We start from the raw sequence: 27844 nt of genomic DNA, 5'->3' as shown, positions 1-27844 counted from the left end.
GTTCTCAGTCATTCACAGTGATTCAGTCCTCTGACCCAGGCCTGTTCCAGTGTGGGAGGTGTTAACAAGGAGGTGGCTGGCCAGGGTGAGCGTCCACTGCTGAGTCCCTGTTTATGGAGAGGCCACAACAGTTGGGAGGCATTCTAGGCTCGTGTGTTCGAGGTAACAGAAGAGCTCTCCTGGCTTGGTGACTTCCCAAGCCTTTCTCCTACTGGAGGTGTGCTGTGGGCAGATTCAACACAGACTGACAGTCTGCAGCAACAGTCTGCCCTTCCATTTCTCCTCACTTGGGGAAGGAGGAAGAGAGTAAAAGGAAAAAGTAAATAAAACAAACTTACTCAATACTTTCTGGGGTTCCGGTAAGTACACAGGGCCTCTCTGGAATCCCAGAACTCTCTATAAGAAGAATCAAGAAGATGAGGTGTGTTGGTGGGCATCAGGCAACCATGTGCCTTTGCCTCTGTGTGTAGACTGTCTCTCTGGGGCTGGTTCCTACACCACCCCCACAGAAGTGCAGTCTCCCAAAAAGACCAGTTTGTCTTGCTGAGGGAGGAACTTTAGTTCTCAACGTAGAGACTGAGTCCCACAGGGGAGCCAGGAGGACACAGCAGAGCTCTGTGAGTTGGTTCTAATTTCCAACCTCCATTCACTCTGACATGCCCAGAGGCTCAGTATCAACTGAGCATTTCATCATGCTGCCCTCGCTCTCTGTCTGCAGACTGCTCTGAGGGTACTAGTAAGGACTAGCACATCACAGCAGTTATTGTATCCATATCCCAAGAAATTGGCAGCAGGGATGCAGCACGGGTCCTGGACCAGTTAACACCAAAGGAAAACCTTTGTTTCCAACATCCACATGATGTTTTAGATTGACCCTAAAAAAATGCCATCTTAAAATCCTTCCTCAAAAAGTTCAAAGAGGGAACTGGGGATGTAGCATTGCCTAGCCTATGTGAGATTCTGTTTTCAATCCCCAGTGCTGTAAAAACAAGCAAACAAAATTCTCAAGACAAATAGCTAACAGCAATTACTGCCTTCAAGACACTGCAGTATCTTATAAATGACAAATATCTTCTACCGGAATGTCCCCAGACCCTTCCTCTCAAATGGGAAGAAGACACACTCAGATGTCATAACAGAACTACAAATAAAAACTGTTCTTCAATCTATCTTTTAACATTGAATGATCAACACTGACCATGTTGTGAGGGGTCCTGAAAGGTGTCTGACACACAATCAGCCAGGACCCTACTGTTCTCTCTCCACAAAGTGGAAGGGTGGTTGTACAGGGAAGCTGGGTGCAGGCTCCACTATGCCTGGCATCACATTCTGGTGCAGAAAACATAGGTATTAGCCCAGCCGGCAGGTTTCAGGAAGAGGCCACATTGGCCAGAGTTGAGTGTTGCCTTAGAAGGCCGATATGAACCTCATCTCCAGGCTGGCTTCTGCCCTCGTGCTCAGGTGGGGTCCAACTCCACAAGTGAAAACAGACAGCAACCGCACATACTTACCCTAGCTTCTACCAAAGAGCAAAGACACTGGATCTGGAAAATGTTGTGTAACTCTGATTTCTACTAAAACAAATCTATGAGAAAAGTAGCCCTTACCTGAGGCAATCTGAATTTTGCAACCAGATTCTGCTTGAATTCGTGAAATCTGCTCACCTCCCCTGCCAATAACTGTAACAAAATGAGCAGGGTCAGAATATATCTCCACTTCCACACTTAGTCATGCACGAATTAACCCAGCAAACATTTAAACTGTGCTCACAGCTCACTACAAGTGGACATCTGGGGAGCCCATCTCAAGTTCCGGGCATCACAACAGAAGCTGCATGTGACACCAGCAGCTAATAGTACTTTAGCTGAGGTGAGCACAGTAGGGGTAGAATCCATGCCTGCCACACACCCGCTAGCATTCTACCACAGGTGACAAGCTTGTAAAAGATTAGAACATACAAGAATTAAGGGAAAAGACAATGCAGATACTTACTAAATCCAACCATTTTATCAGGCACTTTGAATTCTTCTGTTATTACTGCCCTAAAAACAAACAATGTTTTTAAAGAAAAAAAAAATCAAAATTCAAAATTCTACAACCACCTTAGATCCCCAAGACAAAAGCTTACAACAAATCATGCTCCTGCCTCCCTCCCAGCACGGGGAGAGTGTCATTTCTGAACACCCAAGCCTCCAACACCCACCCACCCCTCCCCCGCTCTGGTCAGAGGAGAAACATTCAGATCCTTAAACTAACTCCTTCCCTAGCTGCCTGGTCTACACACAGCTGTGCCTAACAGATGCAGTCAACCCCAGGACAGTTAAGATCTGCTAGGGTTGGTTGGAAAGAGGTTCAGTCTTCTACTAGGGAGTGCTCTCTAGATACAAACAGGGCCAACTTTTTGGATTTCTTGTTCTTTTTGTTTTCTGGCCTCCCTCCAATATACCTATGTCTTTTAAGGTAGTATGTGCCCAAGAAAATCAGCACCCTGCAGAGCCTAATCAGTGCTGGCCAAGCCAGTACAATCTCCTCACTTGTGCTGTGAGACTCTTGTTAAATAGGATCCTGTCCATCAGGTGGCTTCAAAAAATAAAACAAAATAACAACAAGAAAAGACTCCACTGGCTCTTTCAAACAAACTTTGAAATGTAACATGCAGTGTAATTGTGGACAATATCCAATTGCCCAACACCCTGGAAAGCAATTAAATCTAAACATTTACCTTAGGGGATGCTAAATACAAGTAGTTTTAAAAAAAAAAAAAAGCATTTTTAAGCATCTCCCACACAGCTGGGTTTTTACCCATCATAGAAAGGATCGAATACAGTGCATGTTTTCAGGGGAGTGCAGCACTCAGAAGAAATCCAACAGCATAAACAGCACTACCACCACAACACTGACAGGAGCCACCCTTAGCCCATGTACAATGGGATCTTTCCTTATTTCTTTCCCCATGTCGAGCAACACAAGCATTCATCCAATCCTAATGGGGCCAACTCCTGGCATCTAACAGCCCTTTAAAACCTAGCAGCAACCAACACCCCCTTCACGCCCCCCCCCAAAGGCCAGGCCTGCCAGGGTGTGTTTTAACGCAGCTGTCAGGGCCATGACATCCTGTACATACATAGGACTGAGTGCTGTGCCTGCTTATGTGCACAAGCTGTTCACAGGAACTGACTAAAGTGCCTTCTGCACTAGCAGAGTGGGTGATGTCAGGCCTGGGTCAGCCCTGTATGGAGGGAGTGCTTGCCTAGCATGCATGCTGGGAGTTCTAAACACACCCTTAGCACTGAAAGCAAAACCAATCCCAACAAGATCCTGAAAACACCACCACAGAGCTGGGCAATTCCTCAGCCCTTATAAATAACACTGGCAATCAGTCTCAATCTCTAACTCCCCTCCAATCTCCCTCTCTGTACCTCTAGCTAGCTTGGAACTTCCTAGGTAGACCAGGCTAGCCTTGGACTTACAGACTTCCCATCTATGCCTCACAAGTGCATATGACACCACATCCAGCTCAAAGGTTGAAGGCAAGGCTGAAACTGGTCTAAAGAACTACAAATAGGTATTCTAGAAAAGCAACATGCTAATTACAGTGTAACAGGAAATGCTCATCAACATTTCATACCAACAATCTCACATAAGTTATTTTAATTCATTAACAAACAAAACAATACAAACAAGAAAGTCAGGCTAAACCTTCCATTTAACTGACTCTTAGTGATGTTTGGAAACCCCCAGCATTCATGTAGAACACAGAGGGTAGAACTATGTCACTGGCAGTGCAGATTAAGGATACAATTGACAGCTAACAGACTGTATGTAGAAGAGAAGCACCACAGTTTCCTGGGCACTTTCCCCCTTCCTGTACTGACCAGATACTCTTGTCTTACAGATGGGCCCTGTTAAAGCCTAGGGTCTTTATATCTAAATCCTCAGCTTAATGGAAGGCAATGAGGAAAAAGAGAGGCAGAGAGGAAACTAGGCACCAAGCCAAGATTCTCCCCACAAACCCCCGATCCCAGGCGCATCCTGCTTCTGAAGCCCACACACACTGTGTTCACCCAAGAACTGCATTCTTCTTCTGTGAAGAGGCTGCAGATCCTTAGATACTGGGAGAGTCACAGAACCAGCAGGACAATGCATCCCTCCTTTCAAATGTAATCTACAGTGGAAGAGAGCAACTCCAGCATTGTGAAAGTCTCTTGAGACTCAACAGGGGCTGGCTTAGTGCCTCTGTCAGCCTGTTCCCTCCAGCAGACGTTGTTTTGGAGAGGACTGGCAGAAACCATGGGTCTTAAGGAAATCTAGCCCCTGGCTTCTCACACTCCCAACCTCTGACTTACTAACACCCCAGTGCAGATGGTGGATCAATAAACAATTAGAAATGATCAATAAATAATAAAACATAACCCACTGCTTACCTTTGATGTACCAAGGCCCCTAACTGGTTACCTACTGTGGCAAAGAGAAAGAGAAAAGAAAAATCAAAGCATTAGCACGGATAAACTAACTTCATCCTTACCCACATTCTTACTGTTCAGGGGGTAGGAGGGAGACAGAAAGAAAGCAAACAGTAATTTAGGCTCAGTGGCTGAAATGAATGCGTTATGTGATATGAAACAGGAGGGGACGTCTTGTTCAACAATCTCTAAACCAGTGTCCAGCTGAACGAAGGATAAGAAATTGATCTGTGTGTCCTCATGCTGAGAGGCCTAGGAAGGAAGCCTGTCTAAATCCTGCCCACCCCCTCCTGCTTGGCATCCAAACCCAATGTAGATACACCAGGTCCGTCCTGCTCTTTTAAAACCAAATGAGAAGATTTATCTCCTTGGAAGCACTGTTGAGGACTGCTCCATGGCAGCTGTAGTCTCGAAGAACATGCACATATGTCCCTGTTCTGTTATTCCCCATGCCACCCAGAAGAGCACCACAAAGGACTAGGTTCCTCCCTTCTGCATCATCATCATCTCTAGTTCGTTTCACATAGCTGAGTGCCAAAGGCTCTCACTATCATAACAGGCTCTACAAACCACATTCCCAGTGTGTCTCTGCCAGGCTCCCTGTTCTAGTTTCTGTCTCTCGGCTATTGACATGCCCCTCCTTCACCAGCCATCAGCAGAAATGGTTCTGTGCTGTTTCTCTTCTGGAAATTGCAGTTCAAGAAACAGTCAGTAGACAAAAGGAGACTATAAACCCAAGAACTGAATGAACCTTTCCAGATGCTAAAAGAGCATTCAAAACTATGTCTCTGGGGAAAGCGGGAGATATCTATCACACCAATGTCTGGAAAAGTGAGAAGGTTTAAAGGTTTAAGAAAGCCAACTGCTGTTTCCTGTCCAGTTCCCCTGCCATTCCCTGGACAGTAAAGGCCCATAAAGAGATAAACAAAAGCAAATCAGACCATGACATCCTAAAAGGAGAGAAGCAGAGAAACAATATAGCTAAAACTAAACTACTGAGTTCATTGAAGCTATTGATCCAGGAAAAAAACAAAACAAAACAAAACAAAAAACCATTTTCCATCTGGATCAATAACAAGATGACAGTCTGCAACCAAAGCACAGACACTGTATGCCGTTAATCGCTTATCTCAGGGGAAGAGAGTTGTCTTTAATTGACTTTTAGAACTTTTTTGCCCTTACCCAGTGCTCGATTCCCATTTGCATGAAAACCGGACACTCTCCAGCTTAGGAGAGGAATCCCCATCACAGGCTTTGCCCAAAAACTGTCCACCAGCAAAGGAGGGGACAAAAGAAAATGACAAAGACAAGGGTAAGGGCAGAGGCTTTGTGGGCTGCACAGCTGTTCTACCCCTGTAATTCCGGCACTTAAGAGGCTGAGCCAGCCTTAGTTACACACACAGATTTCAAGGGCAGCCTGGGCTATAGTGAACCCTGTCTCAAAAGAAAGTTTAGCTTCCTCAATTTCCATTAGAATTCTTCTACTAAAGGATGAAGAGTCCACTGAATACAGAAGAACTAAACACCAGCTAGTGAATGCAGTCCTCAATGAGAGCTACATAGCAGACTGCAAGCCCCTGGCTCAGAAACCACAGGCTGATGATCTTCAGCTATGACTGTCTCTGGCAGAGAAGCCACAGGAACACAGAAGGACAACTTGGCCACAAAGAACCCTGTGATACTCGCCGGAACACTCCAGGGCTTCTGTTCAAACACCAATCAATGACAGCCTGTGCTCATGGCAACAGAAATTCCTTTTTGTTGGCAAGGTACACATCACTGGCCATGTACATGGCATCATTCTAACTATCTCCCTGACACTTGGAGGTTCTCCCAAACACCAGAACCAAACCTGCACATATCATCCTCCTAAATACACACCTTCAAGGGCCATGATACCAAAGGACTAAACCAGATCCCACCAAGTTAGTATTCAGCCTCAGGCAGGCTGAGAAGCCCAAATCTTCTCTCATCTCCATGCAAGCATAACACATGGCTACTACACATGTGTGGCTCCATGCATCTAATTTACTGGGTGTCTAAAAATGGAACCAACAGTAAGAAAGGACACTGAGTACTGACCATGCAACTAACATGCTTCTCTTGGACCTCCTCTGTCCTGGCGGGAAGATCACACTAAGGAGGCATCACACTTCCTAAGTCCCCTTAAGCTAAATTCCAGCATACCTGCACACATACGGTAGTTCTCACTGACCCTTCACACCAAGCAATGGAAACTGCATGGGATGCTGAGGGAGAATGAACTTCTCAACATGAGGCAGCTGACAATATAAGAAATTATTTCTGAGAAATAGCACTCAGCTAATTTCAGCAATAATCTTTAAAAAAAAAATATGGTGTCAAACATACTCTTTCTTATGAGGAAAAAAAAGTACCTTATAAAGACGTTGGTAAAGTGTCATTAGCCAATTAATCTAACTTTGTAACAAGCAGCAACTTTACTAATCATCTCTTCCTGTCCCTCATATACCATGTGCTTGAATAGATATTAGAGTTCAGCTCCAGCAGGAAGAAAAATAGCAGGACTTTTAGGCTCAGCAAAAACAAAACCAATCTCTCCTTCAGATTTTTGTTTTAAGTCTGTATTTGTGTTCAAGAGCACATTCATGTGCTGTGCAGGCTTCACGGAGGTTCAGGTCACTGCTGCACACTCTAGGCTAACAGGCCTTCAAGCTCCCGGGAGTGCTGGGATTGCAGACACTGCACACTGAGCCCAGCTTTATATGGATTCTGGGGACAAGACCTCAGGCTATCATGCTCTCACACAAGTGCTTTACCCACTGAGCTATCTCCCCAGACCTCCTCCAGATTCTCAACATTTCTCCCCATATCACACACCACCCCACCTGTCTCTTCTGATTATAACCAGCCCTTTCCCAGTCTCAGTTAAGGTCAGTGGTATCCAGGTGGCTGAGGGGGGACACAAAGGCTTCCTGTGTCCTTTACAGTAGCTCCTGTTCCAGGCCACAGACCACTCTTGCTGAACCCAACTGAAAGAAAGGCCTTGGGCAAGTAATTATTACTGATTTTGCCAATTACTTTTTGTTTGCTTGTTTCTCTAATGTAGTCCTGGTTTCCCTGGAATTCACTATGTAGAGCAGACAGATCTTGAACTCACAGAGATCTACCCACCTCTGCCTCCCTAGTGCTGAGATCAAAGGTATGCGCCACAATGCACCTCCTATTACTTATTTTTGAGAAGTGTGAGAAGAGAGGTAGAGACAGGAGAACTGAGGGTTCTAAGCTAGCCTGGTGTACTTGGTGACACTCATAACAAAGAAAGAATAGGCAACTGCTTAATAGTTCCGCACTACTAAACACAAGTGTAGGTTCTGCTGAGCCCCCAATCCTTTCTTTGGATACTGAACAAATCCTAAGCATGCTTGTCCTGACCCTCAGCTTTCTTGTTCTTTTTCTAAAGACACCCTCACACCCCCATGCAATTGCTCACCAACTTCCATGAACATGTCTTTTTTTTTTTTCTGGATCCTAACTAAAAAGGCATGGTGCTTTCTTCCTCTTCCACATTTCCTCCTTCCTAGCAGCTTTGAGAGTTATATATAGCCTGTATGCTCTGCAGTTTCCCTCAGACTGGAATAAATTGGTCTGCAATCTTCAAACACAAAGTGAGAATGAGTTAGGCACATGCCTGCTAGCCCATCACTTTGGAGGTGAAGAATCAGGAGTTTGAAGCTATCATCAAAAACTGCAACTTCAAGTTTGTTTCAACATCACTTCTGCTTGCCCATGAGCAGAAAAATACCAGCAGCAGCAGCTCCATGAGGTGCTGCTCCTGCTTTCCCCACTACCAGGGAGATGCTGTCATTAGCAGCCTTCTAGGACAGAGCACAGAACACCTATAAACTCACTCCAGCTGCCTGGATCTACATGGGTTCTACAGGGGGCTCTGCCATTTACTCTGGCACTTTCAGATCACTGTTTAGCAGGTGCTGAGGATGAAACCCAGACTCTCCTGCATACTAGGCCAGTATATGACCACCGAGCCACACCCCCATCCTGTAATATTATTTCTGTTATTCCTCCTCTACCATATCCACTGGACCATTCAGGTGCTTAAGAGTCCAGTATAGACTAACTCAAATGGAGGGTCAAGGATGAATAAGAACCAGTACACCCTTAAAGCTAAGACCTGGCCCAAGAAGCAACAGAGTGACAGTGAGTGAACAGTAGAGGCCTAAAGCCATCAGCATAGCACTGAAGCCTTCCTCCCATGATAAACATGGGGAACAAATTTACCACATAACGAAGGTTTACATTTCCTAAGTCTTTATTTCAGTTATGTGTGTGACTAGTTCCTAAGGAAACAGGATTTAACTCACTTGTGATAGTTTAAAAAGTAAAAGCACTTCCTGTCTTTTTTTGTGGTGGTGCTGGGATTAAACGTAGGGCCTCAGACTAGCTCTACTACTGAGACAGTCTCAGTCCTTAAAAAAGTCTTGCTATATCCCTCATGACAGAGCTGTCATTGTCTACAACCCATCCAGCTCCCAGGCTAGATGAAGACTTTCTAGAAGGAAGTCACATCAACCCTGCAACCTAACACCAAATAGAAAAGCACCAGCCGAGGTTAGGGGATTAGATTTAGGCAGAGCAGAGAAAGCAGCAGATGAGCAGGCTGCTGCAGAAGCAGAGGGTGACAGACAGGCCAGGAGGATCTGGGGCTTAGGAGAGAACCCTGACAGGTCAAACAGCTCCAAGGAGCTTTACATCTCAGCATGTACAAAGTCTGACAGGAAAGGACTATAAATGAGAGCAGGGATTTCCAAATTAATGGAATGTCCCCAAAGATGGAAAACATTTGGGTAACAGCATTCTGAGGTGAAGGGTTTGAGAGTTTGGGACCATGGTTCATCGAGATGGCTCAGTGTATAAAAGCACTTGCCATGAAGCCTGATGACCTGAAATTTGATCCATGGAACTCACAAATAAATATAAGGAGAGTCCTTTGACCTCTGTGTACAATCGCAAGAATTCCATACACACAATAGAAAGAGTGATGAGTGTGTGACTGCTTGAGCTACATGACAAGCTCCTCTGCCCACCTCTGCCTCTAAAAGACTAAGAGTCAAGGGAAGAGCACTGAGGTGGGCCTGGTGAGTTGAGCTGCTGTCCTCTTGCAGTACCAAGCAGGCTTAAGAAACCATCTCAGGGACTGGAGATATGGCTTAGGGGTTAAGAGCATTGGCTGTTCTTCCAGAGGACCCAGGTTCAATCCCAGTACCCACATAGTTTACAACTGCCTGTAACTCCAGTTCCAGGGAATCTGACACCCTCACACACATACATGTAGGCAAAACACCAATGTATGTAAATTTTGTTTACAAAAGCATTAAAAAAAGAAGAAGCCATCTGAGGTAGTGCTCACAAGTGCTATTCCCTAGACTGTACTGACTTGATCCTATTCACACAGGATACTTCTCCTGGCTGCACTGCCCTATATATGCTTAGCGCTCTCTCTCTCTCCTTCTACATAGGACACAGCTCCCTAGACCTGGCCTTATTCCCAGCGGCCAGGGAGTGAGAAAATGAGGATAAAGCCAAAGCTAGGCCCAATTTCTAAGGTTCTTGCTCAGCTCAACAGAAAATTCAAATTCCAAACTTGGAGAAAAATAAACAATTTTCTCTAAGTTATTTAACAAGAGGTTTACTTGATCAGACTGTGATGCACAGTGCTGACCACCTGAAGGTAATGTATTGTTCCTCAAATACAGTCCGCTGTTATGAGACAAGTGTGCAGAGGTAAGGGAGACCTAGTGGGATTCAGCTGTGCTCTTCATGGTACTTTCTCACTAAGAAAGCACCCGGAAAAAAGAAGGGAAGAGGAGCTAAACTAGTGAGTTGTCTGACCTCAGCAGCAGGCAAACACACAAAGTGTGTCTCACAAAGAGGTAACAAGGCAGACACGGTAAGACATGCCTGAAGTTCCAGTCCTTGGGAAGTAGAGACAGCAAGGTTAGGAAGGACTTCATCCTGGGTAATATAGCAATTTGGAGGCCAACTTATGCTACTCCTTCCCACTCGAAGAAAGTAAAATGGGCATGGTAGCACTTGCCTTTGATCTCAGCACCCAAGAGGTAAAGGCAGGTGGATCTCTCCAAGTTGCAGGCCAGTTTGTTCTACTAAGTGAGCTCCAGGACAGCCAGGGATACATAGTGAGATCCTATCTCAAAAACCAAACTAAGTGAAAATACATGTATTATAATAAGGACTTGGGATTTTAGCTGAGATTCTGGTCTTCCCTTCAGATTCTGTCTCCAGTAACCATATCTGCTTGTTATACTGTGCTTTTAATTGATAAATTTACAATGTTTCCTGTTAGTATTCAGGCATCTGTACTGGCCTGTCCTTGGGGTTCTGACAGATATGCCCTCAGCTGCAGCCACTAAGAGCACCACCTGCGCACATTCACTATGTTCCCTTTTAAAAGGGCCCTGCTTACCTCCCATCCTCTCTCTGTGGTCCCATCCCGTGCCCCCCCCCCCCCAACCCTTTCTTCTCTCCCACTGCTCCTGTTCCTGGAGGCCAGTCTTCCCCCTCCCCTTTTATGACCCCTTCCCTAAAAAAAAACAAAAACAAAAACAAAAAACACCTCTGCCTGAACCCTGTGGAATGGCTCATCTTTCATGTGCCACTGATTTCTTTGAAACAGAAGAAAAATATCTTAAAAGCGCCATAGGGTTTCACTAGCAAATATTGAGGTATCCCCTATACAAAAGACAGCATTGCCCAACTTTTTACACTTGATTCCACAGGCTAAATTGCTAGACAGGAATGGGTAAACTGTAAAATGATTGATCATGATTTCTGGGAACATTGGACTAGAGAGATATCATCCATTAAGAAGATCTGTGCTCAGAGCCAGACAACTCCATTTTATTCTTATATTGATGTCCCAGAGGAGCAAACAAAGAAAGTGCAAAGCACTGGAAAGGAAAAGAGGTTTCTCTGAGTCACCGCTCCTCACCTAGGCAAAACTGCCCTTAATACATTCAACCATACTAGATCTAGGAAATCACTCTATAGAAACAGAGAGACCATAGGGTACACTTAGCAGCAGCAATTTAAATGGTTACCTGTAGTTTGGCAACCCTGAGGTGAACTTCTGTGTGAGATCACGGTTTGGTTTGTTTTTTGTTTTCTCTGTGTAGCCTTGGCTGTCCTGGAACTCATTTTGTAGAGCAGACTGGCCTCAAATTCACAAAGATCTGCCAGTTCCTGCCTCCCAAGTGCTGGAATTAAAGGTGTGCAACACCATTGCGATCTTACTTGTTTTTTTTTAAAAAATGTATTTTGTATGTGTACATGCACAGACAGCTGCATTATGGAGTTCAGAAGACTAATTGTGGTAATCAGTTCTCTTCTTTATGGATTAAACTCAGGTCAGCAGGTGCTGAACTATCTCCATAGCCCACGAACAGCTCAAAATCCAATTATTACTTAAAAAGAAAAAATCTTGCCATGCAATGGTGGTGCACACTTTAATCTCTATGCTTGGGACAGGCAGATCTCTGTTTGAGGCCAGCCTGGTCAACAAAGTGAGTTCCAGGACAGCTAGGCCTGTTACACAGAGAAACCCTGTCTTAGAAAACCAAAACAAACACTCAATCAGGCATAGTGGCTTATGCCTTTAATCTCAACATTTAATAAGCAGAGACAAGTACATCTCTGATTTCCAGGCCATCCAGAGCTATGTAGAAAGACCCTGTCTCAAAACAAACAAAAAAACACACACTCTTTTGGAAAGGAGATTACGCACAACTTACATTACACAATATTCTAAACCTTGGTGTTTTCTTTTTTTCCTCTTAATAACATGTCACAGAAGTATCTACACACAACTGGCTACATAAGCAGATCAACAGAAAGGCAAGCAGAAAAGACAGTCTCACCAGCTCTATGTAAAGCCATGTGTAACTCTGTGCACTTCACACCATCACAGTGTGCTCCACAGCAGAAAGGACAAAGCAAGTGTGAACTCTGCTCAAATACCTGATCAATACAAGGCTGGAGCACTGGTGACAGGTACTCTGAGTGTTTCCAAGTTCCTTTAGAGATGCAGTTGGAAATATAAACCAACAAACTAATAAATGAATGAATGAAAATGGATGCTTTTAAAAAGAGCCTGTCACACATGAAAGTATATGGGGATTATTAGGGAAGATGATGGATCAAGGATAGGACCGGGAGATGGAAGGGAATATGGTCAAAGTATGCATATCTAAAAATGTCATCATGGAATCCAGTAGTGCATATAAGTAGTACACAATGATTAAAAAAAAAAAAAAAAATTCAACAACAAACCAACGCCAGACACAAATGGGAATGGTGAAAGTTGGCAGAGACTGGAAAGTTCACCAATCTGCCCCTTCTTAGAGGTCAACTCCACAACAGCTTCCTCAGGACTTGCACCAAATCTAAGTATTTCACAACAGTAGTAACTTTAATTCCCATGCAAGTGCCAGAGAGACTGAGAACTAAATCAAACAATTCTCAAATGGGTCAAATTACTTCCAAGTGGACGCCGAGGCCAAGTCTTTACTGTGGAGCCCAGCTGAAAAGATTCCTGTATTATCAAGGCAAATAGGAACTCAAATGCCAGCCAATTGCTAAGAAAAATCATCCTAACTACTTCCTCTTCATCATTCCTCTAAGAATGTGATGTTGGAGAACTGCTCAGAAATGGCTGACACAGATTCAAAATAACTGGTAGGTTCAGTGCCATCAAAAAGGTGAGCGGTTTACAGCAACTTACCTCCATCATCCAGGGGCCGCTTCTGCACTCCATATCCATACACGGAGGGGTCCACCAGGGGTGTGGAATTATTCAAGTGAGGAATTGAATCAATTTTAGCAGCAATCTACAGAGAGAATCAAATTTAAATACTTGGTACCAAGTCATAGTTGTATCCCGGGAAGGAAGACAGAGTCTTTTTCAAGGGGTGGTTACACCATTTCTCCCACCTAGACGCTTTCTCTAGTAAGGCAAACTTACCTGTTGAGTTTTCTTTTGTCTTGTGCTTTAGAAATTAACTCCCCAAATGTTGTCTTTTAAAAATGTAATTCAGGAAGAGAGATGTATGTGGGGGAAAACCTATGATAGCTGGTTTTCTTTTTCTACTAGTTGAGGTCCAAAGTTCAAACTCACACTGCCTTTACCTGCTAAGCCATCTATCATCACCCAAGAAAGTCAGTATTTTTATTTAATATATGTATGTATATATTTATGCGCATAACATCCTTCACAGTCCTCTAACTCATAGGGTCTTGTTTTAGACAAGATTCTACTATATACCCTCAAACCAATGGCAGCTCTCTGCTTTAGTCTCTTGACTGATACTATGGTAAGTATGAATTATCTATCTATCTATCTATCTATCTATCTATCTATCTATTTATTTTTGTTTTTTTCGGGGCAGGATTTCTCTGTGTAGCTTTGGAGCCTGTCCTGGAACTAGCTCTTGTACATCAGGCTGGTCTCGAACTCACAGAGATCCACCAGACTCTGCCTCCCGAGTGCTGGGATTAAAGGGGTGAGCCACTACCACCGGGATGCCACCTGAATTTTAAGAGTAGCCTCAAACATTTTTAGCACATAGTAGTAAAAATGACCCCAAAAATGGGTTGGCAAGAGAGCTCAGAAGGTGAAGTGCTTGCCACTCAAGCCTGACAATCTTAAGTTTGATCCCCAGGACCCACATGAATCAGCTGTCCTCTGACTTCCACATGTGCATACATAGCACATACATGTACATAATTATTTTTATTTCATGCTTATGGATGTTTTGCCTCACAGACATCTGTGTAGCAGGAGTGTCTAGTACTCTCAGAGGCCACAAGAGGGTGTCAGATCCCCTGGAACTGAAGTTACAGATGGTTGTAAGGAACAATGTAGGTGCTGGGAATGAACCTGGATTATCTGAAAGAGCAGGCAATGCTCTTAGCAGACAAGCCATTTCTCTAGCTCCACAACTTTTTAAAATGATTCCAGGGGCCAGAGAGAGAACTCAATCATGAGCTTCTTGGGCTAGCAGAAAGTTTGATTGTCAGTACTCATGTTAGATGGCATACAATGCCCTGTAACTCTAATTCCAGGAAATCTGACCCCCCTCTTTCTGGTTTTGGTGGACATACATAAATACATAAATAAAAACAAATCTTTTAAAGCATTGATTTAAAAATGATGGCAATGGTGCACACATTTAATTCCAACACTTGGGAGGCAGAGACAGGGTTTCTCTGTGTAGCTCTGGCTGTTCTTGAACTCACAGAGTTCTGTCTGCCTCTGCCTCCCAAATGCTGGGATTAAAGGCCACCACTGCCTGGCTGGCTTTGAGTTTTCAAAAGTATATGCAAGGCCCAATCTCTCTCTTTCTCTACCTACTGATCAAGATGTAGCTCTCAACCATTTCTCTAGCATCATGCTATCATGTTCCCCATCATGATGATAATGGACTAAACCTCTGTAATTGTAAGCCCTCCTGCAATTAAATGCTTTCTTTTATGAGCTGCCTTGGTCACAATGTTTCTTCACAGCAATAAAACAGTGACCAAGACAATATTACGTATACAGTATATGTAGTATAGAATAACAGGTAAATAGACTAGAGCTGAGTATGGTAGTTCATGTCTATAATTCCAGCACTAGGTAGGCTGAAGTAGTACTTACTGCCTTGAATTTCGGGTCAGCAGGAGTTATACTGTGAGACATTGTCTCAAAGTAAGCAAACAAACAAACCAGGTTGGAAAAATGGCACATCAGTTAAGAGCCCTTACAGAGGACCTGAGTTTGGTTCTCAGCATCTATGGTGGTGGGTGGCTTACTGGGATCTGACACTTCCGGCCCCCAAGGACACTGTATGCATGTGCACAAACCCACATAACTATACATGCATATACATAATTAAAAATAAATCTTTACAATAACAAAAATGCAAGACAAACAAACAAGGACAACAAAAACCCTCCATAGGCCAATTCAGGAAGATTGCAAATTCAAGGCCAACCTGGATTATATAAGGAAGACCCTGACTCAGTCAAACCCAGGGCTTTTGCACATGCTAGCAAGTGCTCTACCACTGAGCCACACTCCCAGTTCTAAAGAAACCTTGCCTCAAAAACCCCAAACAAATTTTGGAAACAAGTCCCAATATAGCTCTAAAGCAGTCTGAACTTGAATCCTGGTTACACAAATGTTAGTTACAATATATCATTTCTAGTACAGTGCACATTTTGTGTTAAGCATAAAAAAATAATATTTTTCTATATCATACAAATGCAACCTTGTGGGCAGTGGTGGCACAAACCCTTAATCCCAGTACTTGGGAGGCAGAAGCAGGAGGATTCCCTAAGAGTTCAAAGGGTAAGTTCCAGGAGAGCCTGGGCTATACAGAGAAACTGTCTCAAAACCAAAACCAAGACAACAATGAACATTTTCTTATTTATCCCTTCCAAACAATCTCTAGGGCAGTGGTTCTCAACCTTCCTAATGCTACGGCCCTTTAATACAGTTCCTCATATTGTGGTGACCCCCAACCATAAAATTAATTTGTTGTTACTTCATAGCTCTACATTTGCTATTGTTGTAAACCAGAAAGTAAACATTTGTGCTTTCCCATGGTCCACAGGCAACTCCTGTGAAGGGGTCATTTGACCCAAAGGGGTCATGAGCTACAGGTTGAGAACCACTGCTCTAGGGGATTGGCATTATTTTTGTGAAGGCACAGAAAAGCTGAGGGACCTGCTAGCTCAATAGCAGAACACATTATTTAAACCACCCTGACTCCAGCAAGGCTCCTAGCTACTAGGCAACCTCCAGTCCAGTACTCAGGGCATACTTCCCATCCTTGCAGCTGCTCAGAAAGCTGCTCTAAAGAAGTAAGTTTCAGGCAGCCCTCTATTCAGATTGTGCAGGCAGAAATCCCAGGAGAAAGGATACACCATAAAACCCAGCCCTCTGGCCCTGACCTAAAGGGAACTCTGTTGGTGATTTTCTACTACATTAAGTAATTTGTCTTTTTTGGAGGGACATGGGCTATATTTTAAGTAGTGATGGACAAGGAATAAAGCAACATCTTAAGACATTTAGCCTCCACTGCCAAATTAGCAGCAACATGGAGAAAAGGAGCATAGCACTGGGCATCAGTAAAGAATACTGGCTTTGTGCTTGAAGATGGTTCTGTAGAGTGGTCAGCTTTGCAACCATGAGGACCAGGCTTCAAAATTCCCAGCACCTATGTAAAAAGCTGGGTATAGCCCCAAATGCCTGTAACTCTAATGATGTAGGGAGAGGAGACAAAAGGATTGCTGAGGTTTCCTATGGGAGGGTTCAGTGAGTGAAAGAATGTGCAGTGACAGAGCAGAACACCCGAATAGCCCTCTCTCATCTAGTTTCTGCATACACACACATTGGAACACACCACAGTCTCAGAGTCCAGTATGCATGACTGTGAATAAGGTGGCAAGGTTTATTTCCTTGATGCTTCCTCCAACAGGCACACAAAGCTGTTTTAGGAGGTGCAAAATTGATCCATGTTTTCAAGATCACAAACTCCTCACTGTCCTTAGTTCCCTCATATGCACATTGTCTCCCATTTGGACAGTGATGCTATTCCCCTTATTGTTGTGAGGCCAGGTTTAATGGGAAAATCATTTGCCATGGAAGCCTGAGGATCTGAGCCTGGATCCCCCACAACCCACATAAAACAAGTCAGATAATCATGGTGGCTCACCTTCAATCTTGACACTTAGGTGGCAGAGGGAAGAGAGTCCCTGGAGAGCTGGCTACACTAGCTCAATCAATGAGCTTGGGCTCATTGAGTAAATTAGATGGGAAGCAAATGAAGAAGAGGAAGACATAGATGTCAACCTCTGGCCTCAAAACATACTTGCAGAGTGTACCCACACATACAAACAAAGAATATGCATGTTGCCAGGCAGTGGTGGGTCACACCTTATCCTAGCACTCGGGAAGTTAAGGCAGATGGATTTCTGAGTTTGAGTTCAGTCTGGTCTACAGAGTGAGTTCCAGGACAGGACAGCCAGGGCTACACAGAGAAACCCAGTCTTGAAAAGACAAAACAATAATATGCATGTATGTATGCATGCATACAACATACAAGTTAAAAAGAAAAGCAAAAGGAAAAATATTTTAAATTGGAACTACTTGGTAGCTCATGACAAAAATGCTAGCACTCAGGAAGCTGAAGTAAGAAAATTGCCACAAGTTCCAGGCCAGCTTGCATTTCAAGCTCAAAACAAGTATTTTAAATGGGATGTGGTTGACATGAACCTGTAATCTCAGTGCCTGGGATACTGAGGCAGGAGGACTTCAAATGCACCTTCTTGCAAAAGAATTATCCCAACTGGGTTCCTAGACTGTTTATACCCTATCATGGAGGGCTGGAGAGCTATGAGACTCTCACCTTACTAGCCAACCACTTTTCCACCACCTTCCTGTTGAATGGAACTCTGCCTTAACTGCCAGAAGCCTTGGGGAAGGGCCAGAATATATAAGTGGTCAGGGACCCCATCTAAGGAGGGGGGGGAGTTCACTGCTGCTGGGTAATTGTTTTTCAGGTGTGACCTATTTAAGGAGTCACAATAAATCACTGTCATTAAGACATGGCACTTGTTATTCACAGAACACTCAAGATTAAAATGACAGGCTCAACACCATGACAGCTCATCTTGCAAACCCAAATTTGGCAGCTGGAGTCCACCAATTCACCCTTACAAACATGCAGAGAACAGCTAAATGTTAGGCAGCCATCCATCCACACAATATGTGGGCTTCCCATGACCTGTGGTTTTCAGTAGCCCTAGTAACCCTGCCTGAGGGAATATGAGGCTGGATTGGCACATCATCTGCTTCCTGTACCAGCAGGAAACTGTGGTCAGGACCATAGACCCAATGCCAGCATAGGGAGCCACAAACCACAGAGCCATGTCCGGGTCCTACATTCCATGCCCAAGTACATCACTGAGAAGCGACACACCAAATTCAGATCCCTACACACCCACAGATGCCTGTAGTGCTTCAGTCCTTTATAAGATCTTCAGGGAACTCATAAAGAACTTACCGTGAGGAAGGGGTTACCTAAAGATAACAATGTAACAAATGCAAAGTCCCAGAACATCTGACACACAGTATTAGGAACCAGAAATGGCCACTTGAACCTTTGGTGGAAGTGTAACAGTAACAAAGAAAAGCCAGAGCCTATAGCACCTGGACCCTAAAACAACATTGGGCTAGGGGTGTGGCTTGGAAGCTAAACCTGCATTCAGCTTTTACCAAGCCTAGATGGAGTTCAATCCAAACCCCAAAGAAACAATGTTTCTATGCCCAGGAGCCCCTAATCAGGACCACTTCCATATCAGCTACTTCTAAGACAATCACTACCATCAAGAATTCCCACTTTCTAGGCAGTGGTAGCATATGAATGTAATCTCAGCATTCAGGAGGCAGAGGCAGGTGGAGCTCTGTGAGTTCAATGCCAGCTTGGTCTACAGAGTGAGTTCCAGGACAGCCAAAGCTATACAGAAACCCTGTGCCACCAAACAAAACAAATAAACAAACAAGTTTCCACTTCACAGATGAAACACTGAGGCTTAAATTAAGAGTTCAATAAGCCAGGCACATTGTGCATGCCCATAACCCAAGCACTGAAAAAGTTGGACAGACTTGGCTGGCTGGGAACACATCACCCAAGAGTTATAGAAAAAAAGACCTTGTCAAAGTTTTCTTGCTGTTTAGTGGGACAATCTGCTTCTACAGCATGGGTCAGTCATATAATGTCATTACCAGCCACTGGGGTACTTTATGACCATCAAATGAGTTGACTTATCTAAGAACTCTTGCCTGGCCCCAGCACAATATGGACATAGTCAATAGAATGTATTGCCACTAGAGATGTTGCCCTTGGCTGATCCTAAGTCAGTTCCCAGCTTTTTCTAACCACTCACTGCATCTACAAAGGCAGACTGAAACTCCTACATCTGCAGCACTTCACAAACTCACAGGAGTACAAGCTCACAGTGAGGTGGTTAAACTGCTTCCTTGTAACTATGGGTGTTCTGGAGGAACATGCCTGCTCCAGTCCTGAAGCACCTGTTAACTGAGTGCTCTCATTCACCTCCAGAGGAACCCTAAACTTCATAAAACTGAAATATTTCTGGGGAGAAATAAGTTCAGCTATTAGAAGTCTCAAAACGGGTACATATTCTGCCAGAGTTAAAGCAGACCTTTCCTGACGTTGGGTATCAGGCTTGCATGTGGCATGTGTTCAATAAATACCTGCAGAAGACAAAGCAGATATGGAGAAGCCCACTTGAGAGGATCACGCTGAGACACTGGGCTGACAGGTTGGGTTGAGGATGGCATGCCCCTTGGTGTTCTTCCTTTCCATCCTGCTCCACAAACATCCCTTCACTACTGGGTCAGAGAGCTGCAGTCACCTCACAGTGGGGGGGGGGGGGAATGATCCAACGAACTAGACAGGAGAATCAAGTCCTACTTAAAATCAAGAGTCTGCCCCAAGAGCCAGAGTATTACTTGTGTGTGTGTGTATACACATGTGTGAGGTCAGAGGCTGGCACTGGAAGTTGTCCTCAGTCATCCACCCCATTTTTAAAGACAGGGTCTCTCACTGAACCTGGTAATCATCAATTAAGCTAGCCTTATGACCAGTGAGCCCCTCCTGTCTCTAGCTCCCCAGTACTGGGTTTAGACAAGAACCACTGCATCTAGAGATCTGAACTCAGATACTCAGGATTGTGTGGTAAGAATTTTACCATTTGGGCTATCTCCCAAGCCCTCTGTGTGCCTTTTCAAGAAAAACTGCTCTATCTCTTTTGGCTTATTTTCAAATATGAGAATTCTAGCCCCTGCCCCACATCTAACTCCACAAGAAAATAAAAGTAGCCACAAGTGTATCTGATTTATCTTCCCACTGGCCCAGCCCCTGGAAAGAGGCCTTGGACATGGCAATTCTCAACTCTTCAAATAATGGTAAGTGACTTGCCACTATTTATTCTTACAGTATAACAGTAGTTTGTGCCTGCAGAAGCAGATTAGTTGTTCTCAAGTCTCTTGTAAAACTCCAAATATAGCTGACTGTGGTAGTGCACACCTCAGTTCCATCATCTGTGAGGTGGACAAAGGATCAGGAGTTTGAGGGACATTTCATGACTTTAAACTAGCATAGGCTACGTGAGACTCTATCCTAAAAGACCAAAATTATTTTTTTCAATTGGGATGATTCACAGGTGAAACAGAATAAGCAAGGCAGTGAGTTGGGCATGGTGATGCAAACCTTTAATTCCAGCAGTTAGGAGGTGGAGACAGAGGTGGAGGCAAACAGATTTCTGGGTTCAAGACCAGTCTGGTGTACATAGATTTCAAGATAGCCAGAGCTTGTCTCAAAAAAAAAAAAAAAAAAAAAGGCAGAGGAACATGAACAAACACCTATTATAATATGCTAGAAAGCAAAGAGACCATAATAAATACAGTCAATTTTTTTTCTAGCTGCAGCTAGATGGAGTTCTGCATGTTCATGAATGTAAAAGGGCTGCAAAGATTACCTAGAGCAATATTTTCTAGAATTTGAGCCATAGAATCAATGACTTGTTTCTATAAAGTAACATAACACTCTTTACCCTGGTAGGAGCTATTGATACAGGAGAAGTCCCGCAGCAAGGAGGTGGCTCTATCTTTATTTAAACCAGATGTCCTAAACATACTTGCCCACAAATTCTTTTTCAAAGACCTAGTAACAATGTGCAGGTCAAATATGACAGTCAAGATCCAGCAGCTACTTGTAGGAGATTTGAAGCTCTTGATGGGCTCCCAATTTGGAAAAGGATGGGAGAAAAACTGTCAGTCAGGAACCTCAATGGGCAGTATAACATAGTAGCAAGGTGGCAGGAATGAAGGCAGCCCAGAGTGTTATGGGCAGCAACTACTGTTGATGACTGCTGGGCCAGACATAGAAAGGCAGTCAGCTTTCCAGGAAAAGCTAGAGGCCTAGATGAGTATGTGACACCATACTACCTTCTAAGTGTCACCGCTGCAGGTTTCCTGGAGTATGCTCTAGCCCATGAGGCACTAGCTGGAGAGCTGTGGTCAAGGTATTTACTACATAGCTGGGACTTCAAAAGACAGCAAATCTGTTAACATAAATGGGCTATCAAATACATTTCAAACACTCTGGTGGCCAAATCTTGTTTTTGTTCAAATTCTACTGGAAGTGAGCCTTTGAGGCACACTGTCTACTTTTCAACACCAAATAATTTTCCAACTTCTATAAGTACAGGGGTTATGAACCTTCCCAATGAGTTTGCCACACAACCCTCTACCCCTCAACCATAAAATTATTTGTTGCTATTTCATAACTGTAACTTTGCTACTATTATGAGCCATAATGTAAACATCTGATAAGCAGGATATCTGATATGTGACCCCCCCCCACCAAAGGGGCCAAGACTCACAGGTTGAGAACCGCTGAATACATGGCAGCCAATCAGAACGCTCACAAGTGGACTCACTACCAAGGGTTCAGCACTGCCCCATCAGAGCAAAGCCTCAGGACCAGGTCAGGAATTCCCCCATAGACACTGGCTTCCCCCAAGTGTCTAAGAAAGTTGAAAAGAGCATACAGGCACAAGGCAGGGATTCCAGTAGAAAACAATTTCATTCTGTTCAGCATTCAGCAGTTCAACTGAGCCATGAGTCAGACCCACATACTAAATGAGCAAAGGCATGAGCTGTCAAGGTGTATCCAATAGCCAGTGAATGGAGCTTTTGCTAATAGCAGGCACACTCTGTTCTTCTAAAGAAAATCTGCTGCTTATGCCAATATCATTATTACCTAAGGCCCATATTAGCCCAGGGAATAGGACATTTACCCCAAGCAATCTACTTTCAGTCTCAAAAGTAGGAAATGGCAGCACCACAAGGAGGCCGAAATTCTGAGTCCCCACACTAATCAATATTTCCCCAACAAAGGTGCCAGTAACGATTAGATTTCCAGGCCCACAAACTTCCTAAAAGGTTATCTTCTATTGGTTGAAAATTACCATTATTTATGTGGTTGCACATGTACCACTGTGCCCATGTGGAGGTCATATGATTTATGGAAGTTACTTTCCTCCTTCTGCGACGTGGGTCCTGAAATTGAACTCAAGTCCTCAGGCTTGGTGGCAAGTCCCTTAATCCATTAAGCTATTTTGCTAGCCTTCTCGATTTTATAATGGACTGGTCACTTTTATTTGGGTGCAAAGCATGGTGGCCAACTCCTTAAGAAACCATTTACATTGCACTCTGTATGAGTAGATATCATGGAGCTGGGTAATGCATAGGGCCTCAATGGGGGTCTAAGACAAAACCCCTTATTTAGGTATGATGTTGCATGCCCATAATTCCAGCTCTTAGGACACTAAGGCACGAGGAACATGAGTTTGAGGCCATTCTGAAGTACACAGCAAAACCCTGCCTCAACAAAACCACCTCTACAGCAAACAGGAATTTAAAGTCCTAAAGAATTTGGCACAATAGCCTACCTATCATCAGGAAAGCTAGTGGGGGAGGTTGTTTAGTAGTTTGTAACACTGTGAAGGTACATGACCATGCTAACAAGTTCATGTCTTCACCAGATGATGAATGCTAATAGATTTTCTGGAAACTTTTTTTCTCTTTGGACAGGTTCTCATGTAGCTCAGGCTGGACTCAAACTTGATATACTTCTTATGTAGCTAAGGACAGCCTTGAACCTCCTAATCATCCTGCCTCTAACTCCCAAGTGCTGGTGTCATATATAGATGTATGCCACCATGCTTAGTTTATATGGCATTGGGGACTAAACCTAGTACTATATACCTGTACACTAGGCAAGTATTCTACCAACTAAGCTGTATCTCCAGCCCAAGAACATTTTTAATCATCCTCAAAAAAATTTTAAAAGCAAAACAAACTAGGGTCTACCGGTCCCTCTTGTAACCCAAAGTCAGGGCACAAGGATAGAATGTGACTCTGAGCCCACACTCATAGCATTTGGTCCTCTCTACTAGCTGAAGAAATATTTTAATTCACTAAGCAGCCAATGACTTGAAGAACTAGGCATGATGCTCAGTGAATATCTAGCTGTTTTAGATTTTATCAGTAGTCCCAAATCAGATCCTATTTCTACTGCCTTTCAGAACAGATGTGAATTTCTTTTACCTGCTACACAATAATCCACTAAATTCCCACTCTGGAAACAACTTTAAGTTTTCTATGTATCTTCAGAGATTCCCTTTGAATTTAAGAATCCCATATTCAAGTACACTAACAGCAATCATTGGTAGCTGTTATGAGCCTAGAGCCACTCTATAAAGATGCATCAAGATACTGGGAAGGAAGCTCAGTAACTTAAATGGCAGAGCTATACAATAGATTTAACAGACTGAATTCCAATAGGTTCAACTCATACTACTAGAACTTGCTAGATTAACTGGACTCAAAACAACTCATTACTCTGAAAAAACTACAGGCCGTACTGTTGTTATGAGACTAGCCAAGAAAGGGGAGAGCTCTATGCTTATCAAAATGGAGAAATATGGGGCTGGAGAGATGGCTCAGTGGTTAAGAGCACTGACTGCTCTCCCAGATAACCTGGGTTCAATTCCCAGCATCTACATGGCAGCTCACACTATCTGTAACTCCAGTTCCAGGGGACCCAACACCCATGGCAAAACACCAATGCATGTAACATAAAAATAATTAAGTTTTTAAAAATAAGGAAAAAAATGAAGAAATATAAAGAAATCAAGCCTAGGAGATGTCAGGCCTGTGATCCCAGCTATATAAGTAGCTGAGGCAGAAGTTCAGGGCCAGCCAATAGGCATCTTAATGAGACCTCAAATTTTTTTCACTGTGCTGAAAGGCTTGCTTATCATGTACAAGGTCCTGAGTTCAATCCCCAGTACAAACAAGACAAAACATAAATCTTTCCATTTACTGGGGTGAGGGAGGCATTTGATCTTGGTAGTACTAGAGAGTGTATTTAATGGAGACACAGAACCCTGATCATCCAAATACTCAAATACAATCTCCTTTACTAAGCTTAATCACAGGATATAATGCACATTTCTTAAAAGATAAATTTACTTTATTTGTATAGGTGTTTTGCCTGCCTGCATGCATGTCCATGCACAATTTGTATGCAGTGCCAGAAGAGAGGGTCAGAACCCTGGAACTGGAGCTACCAGTTTGGTAGCCACCGTATAGGTGCTGGGAATACAATACAGGTTCTCTCTAAGAGCAGAGTTCTACAATGCAGATTTGTAAGGGTCTAGTCTTACCCATTGAAACCGACTAAAATAACCCCCAAATTAAAATTTTTTTTTTTTTTTTGGAGACAGGGTCCCTGGCAGTCCTGTAGAGACTTGTTTTGTAGAATAGGCTGGCCTCAAACTCACAGAGATCCACCAGCCTCTGAGTGCTGGTATTAAAGGAGTGCACTACTATACCAGGCTCTTTTTGTAAATCCTCTTCAAATCTTCAAAGGTTGTATGGACTTCCAGCTGTTGCCACTCTGAAGCAACACACCCATCTTCAATGGGCTCACTACTGCTCATGTACTGGTGCACTTCAGAAATAAGAACAATGCTGAAAGGTTTTCCTTCGTCAGCGCTCCACATTAAGGCAGCATTTAACAGAAGGTATCACCCTTGTGCAAGTTAAGAGATTTTTAGCAATGCTTAAAAATTCATTTTACCACTCTGTAGGCAGAGGTGGGCAGATCTCTGAGATCTTCAAGAACAGCCTGTTCTACAGAGGGAGTTTCAGGACAGCCAGGGCTACACAGAGAAACAGCCTCCAAAATAACTAACTAAATAAATAAATAAATAAATAATTTTACATTCAACTATAGGGCTACAGACAAAGGACCTGAGCTCTCTAAACCAATGACTATAATTGTTAGTGGTCAGAGAAAGTCAACACGATGACTTTGACACTCTAGCCCTAGATGGAAATCCAGTAGATATTTCCAACCAATGCAAAACAAGGCTCAGGATCCTGACTGGCAGAAGAACACGCCAGAAAGTGCCAGTGAATAGAGTGGTGGAAGGGGAGCTGGTTGGCGTGGTCACCCAGGACAACTGGTGAGCGCCCTCTCAAGTGGAACACCAATGGACGCTCAGAGTTGTACTGGCTGGCCTAGGCAGCAACAAAACAATTCACCAAGGAAAATTTTGGGTGAGCCCAACATTTGGGAAGTGTTAGGCTTCAAGATGTCTACAGAGCCATCAATATTAAATACAAAGTATATGGGAGACAGGAAGAGTTCCCTCGAAGGAAGGACTACTGGAAAGTGCATAGGTGAGAGTTTCCTAAGAATGAGTCCTGTGGCATTCTGCTAGGAATCAAACCATCATTAGTCACTGCCCAGCTTTCAAAGAACCAGCGAGCTTACAAAGTCAGAGAAGATAAATACCACTGAACAGAGAGAAGTTTGAGCGTCGGGGTAACTTGTCACTAAGTTTCAGGCAAGATACAAGGACAATTCTGTTCTAGGCACTATGCCAGGAGCCAAAGAGGTCCCATATCCATTCTCCAGGGGAGCTCAGGTCCTCTAAAAAGCCAGTTTCACAGACAAAAGGCACGATACTGCCAGATGGTAAAGTTTCACCATCGGAGCCAATCCATCCCACACTCTTCCCAGCAAAGTAGGACTAATAGCCAGAAGGGACTCTTGGGACCACCCACTTAACACCTCCCCTTCTTTCTGCAAAATTCCTATTAAATATAAAATGTTCTCGAATGTCTTCCAATCTGCTTGAAATGCAGCAAACGGAAGGTGAGGTTTCCCGTGGCTGCAGAAGCCACGTCTGGGACGAGAGATGGATGCTCGGGGTCTACACCCCAGTGCCTACCAGGAGTTGCCGGGATCTTAACCTCGGCTGGCAGGCCTGTTGTTGCAGCCGCGCGCGCAGGCGCCAGGAGCGCTTGGCTAAGGCTTCCTCCGGGCCCGGGGCGCTTGAGGGAACCGCCCGGGCCTCATGCGTCCTACGCGCCCACCCGAAGCGGCCTCCCGCCCCCGGCCTCCCGCCCTCGTACCTGCCGGACCCGGTGCAAGGCATCCACGAAGCCCTCAGCCTTCATGCCCATCGGAGCGCTCTGCCCCTGCACCAGCTCCGCCATGGCCAACCCCACCGCCGCTGCCGTCGCTCCACTCCCCCGGTCCGGCCTCCCACTCCGCTCCGGGACCCGTAGCCGGAAAGGGAAAGTCGCCCCACTTCCGGCGGAAGGGAAGCGAAGGGAAGGCACTGCCCGTTCAGCGAGAGATAGGTTGGGAAAAAGCCGTGTCTGTGAGGCGGGGTCTTAAGGCACGTGATTGCTGTCCGGCCGGAAGTGGGGGCGTGGCCGCGGCGGGAGGGCCTGCCCAGCGCACGCACGAGGGGGCCGTCCGTCCAGAAGTCCGGGTCGCGACCCCGCCCTACAAAGGGGGTCTTAGGCCCCCAGCGATGGGCGACTTGTGTGACGGCCGCTGAGATGCCAGTGCGGCCGCGAAGTGCCCGCTGTCACATTTTGGAACCTGAGGCAAGAGAGACCCAGCCGTCGAGGTGCACAGGCAGCCCCCGTCCCCCGTAATAGACGTGGTGTGCTGCATTGACTGAGACTGAGCACCTTTACATTGTGGTGTACTAGAAGGCTCAGTACTCCAGAATGGCTGTGTTCTGCTTTTGCAGGGAGTCCCAGGCCCCAGGACTGGCCATCAGTTTGCCAAGGATGGGTTTCATGACAGCGCTCAAGAAGGCCTTCTGGGCTGGAAAGCCAGCCTGGTGTGCTCTTTCACATTCATTCACTGGGGAAACAGGAAATAACATAGGACCATCATTGCCTCCGGGCCTGCTGAGACAAGAGGCCTTCCTGGAATGCTTGAATGCTTGGGGGAAAAAAAACAACAGTGATTTCTCTTTGTTTCGTTGTTTTGGTTTTTCGAGACAGGGTTTCTCTGTATTGTTTTGGAGGCTTTCCTGGAACTCTGAAGACCAGGCTGGCCTCAAAGTCACAAGAGATCCACCTGCCTCTGCCTCCCAAGTGCTAGTATTAAAGGTGTGTGCCACTGACGCTCGGCAACAGTGATTTCTCAAAGCGGGGAGTCCTACTTTGGAATATGACAAAAAGTCACACCCCACTTTGCCAACACATTTGGGAGAATCAATTAGCACAAGAGGATCAGGAGTTCAAGATCATCTTGAGTTAGTAAAGTCTAGGCCACTCTGGGTTAGCTACCTAAGAGCCTTTTTTTTTTTTTTCTTCTTTCCTTCCTTCCTCCCTCCCTTCCTCCTTCCTTTTTTCC

The 27844-nt window shown here is 44.5% G+C and overlaps 1 protein-coding gene across 3 annotated transcripts in view; it reads right to left on the bottom strand.

Moving 5' to 3' along the window:
• Fubp3 (far upstream element binding protein 3) overlaps positions 1–26779 on the bottom strand; it is a 45518-nt gene extending 18739 nt beyond the window's left edge. Inside the window, exons 1-6 of one of the 3 annotated variants that reach the window (XM_051185133.1) lie at positions 26599–26779; positions 13258–13363; positions 4425–4458; positions 1993–2042; positions 1608–1679; positions 339–396 (exon numbers count right to left, since the gene is read on the bottom strand). In XM_051185133.1, coding sequence (XP_051041090.1) covers positions 339–396; positions 1608–1679; positions 1993–2042; positions 4425–4458; positions 13258–13363; positions 26599–26682 — 404 coding nt within the window. In that variant the 5' untranslated portion in view covers positions 26683–26779. The remainder of the gene's footprint in view (positions 1–338; positions 397–1607; positions 1680–1992; positions 2043–4424; positions 4459–13257; positions 13364–26598) is intronic. The other 2 variants (XM_051185132.1, XM_051185134.1) reach the window with 2 other exon arrangements.
• Between the last annotated feature and the right edge of the window lie 1065 nt (positions 26780–27844).

This window comes from Phodopus roborovskii, unplaced genomic scaffold, assembly GCF_943737965.1.
Source record: "Phodopus roborovskii unplaced genomic scaffold, PHOROB, whole genome shotgun sequence".
NCBI classification, from domain to species: Eukaryota; Metazoa; Chordata; class Mammalia; order Rodentia; family Cricetidae; genus Phodopus; species Phodopus roborovskii.
Note: the sequence above shows the minus strand (reverse complement) of the source record. Positions and strands in the feature narration are given on the sequence as shown.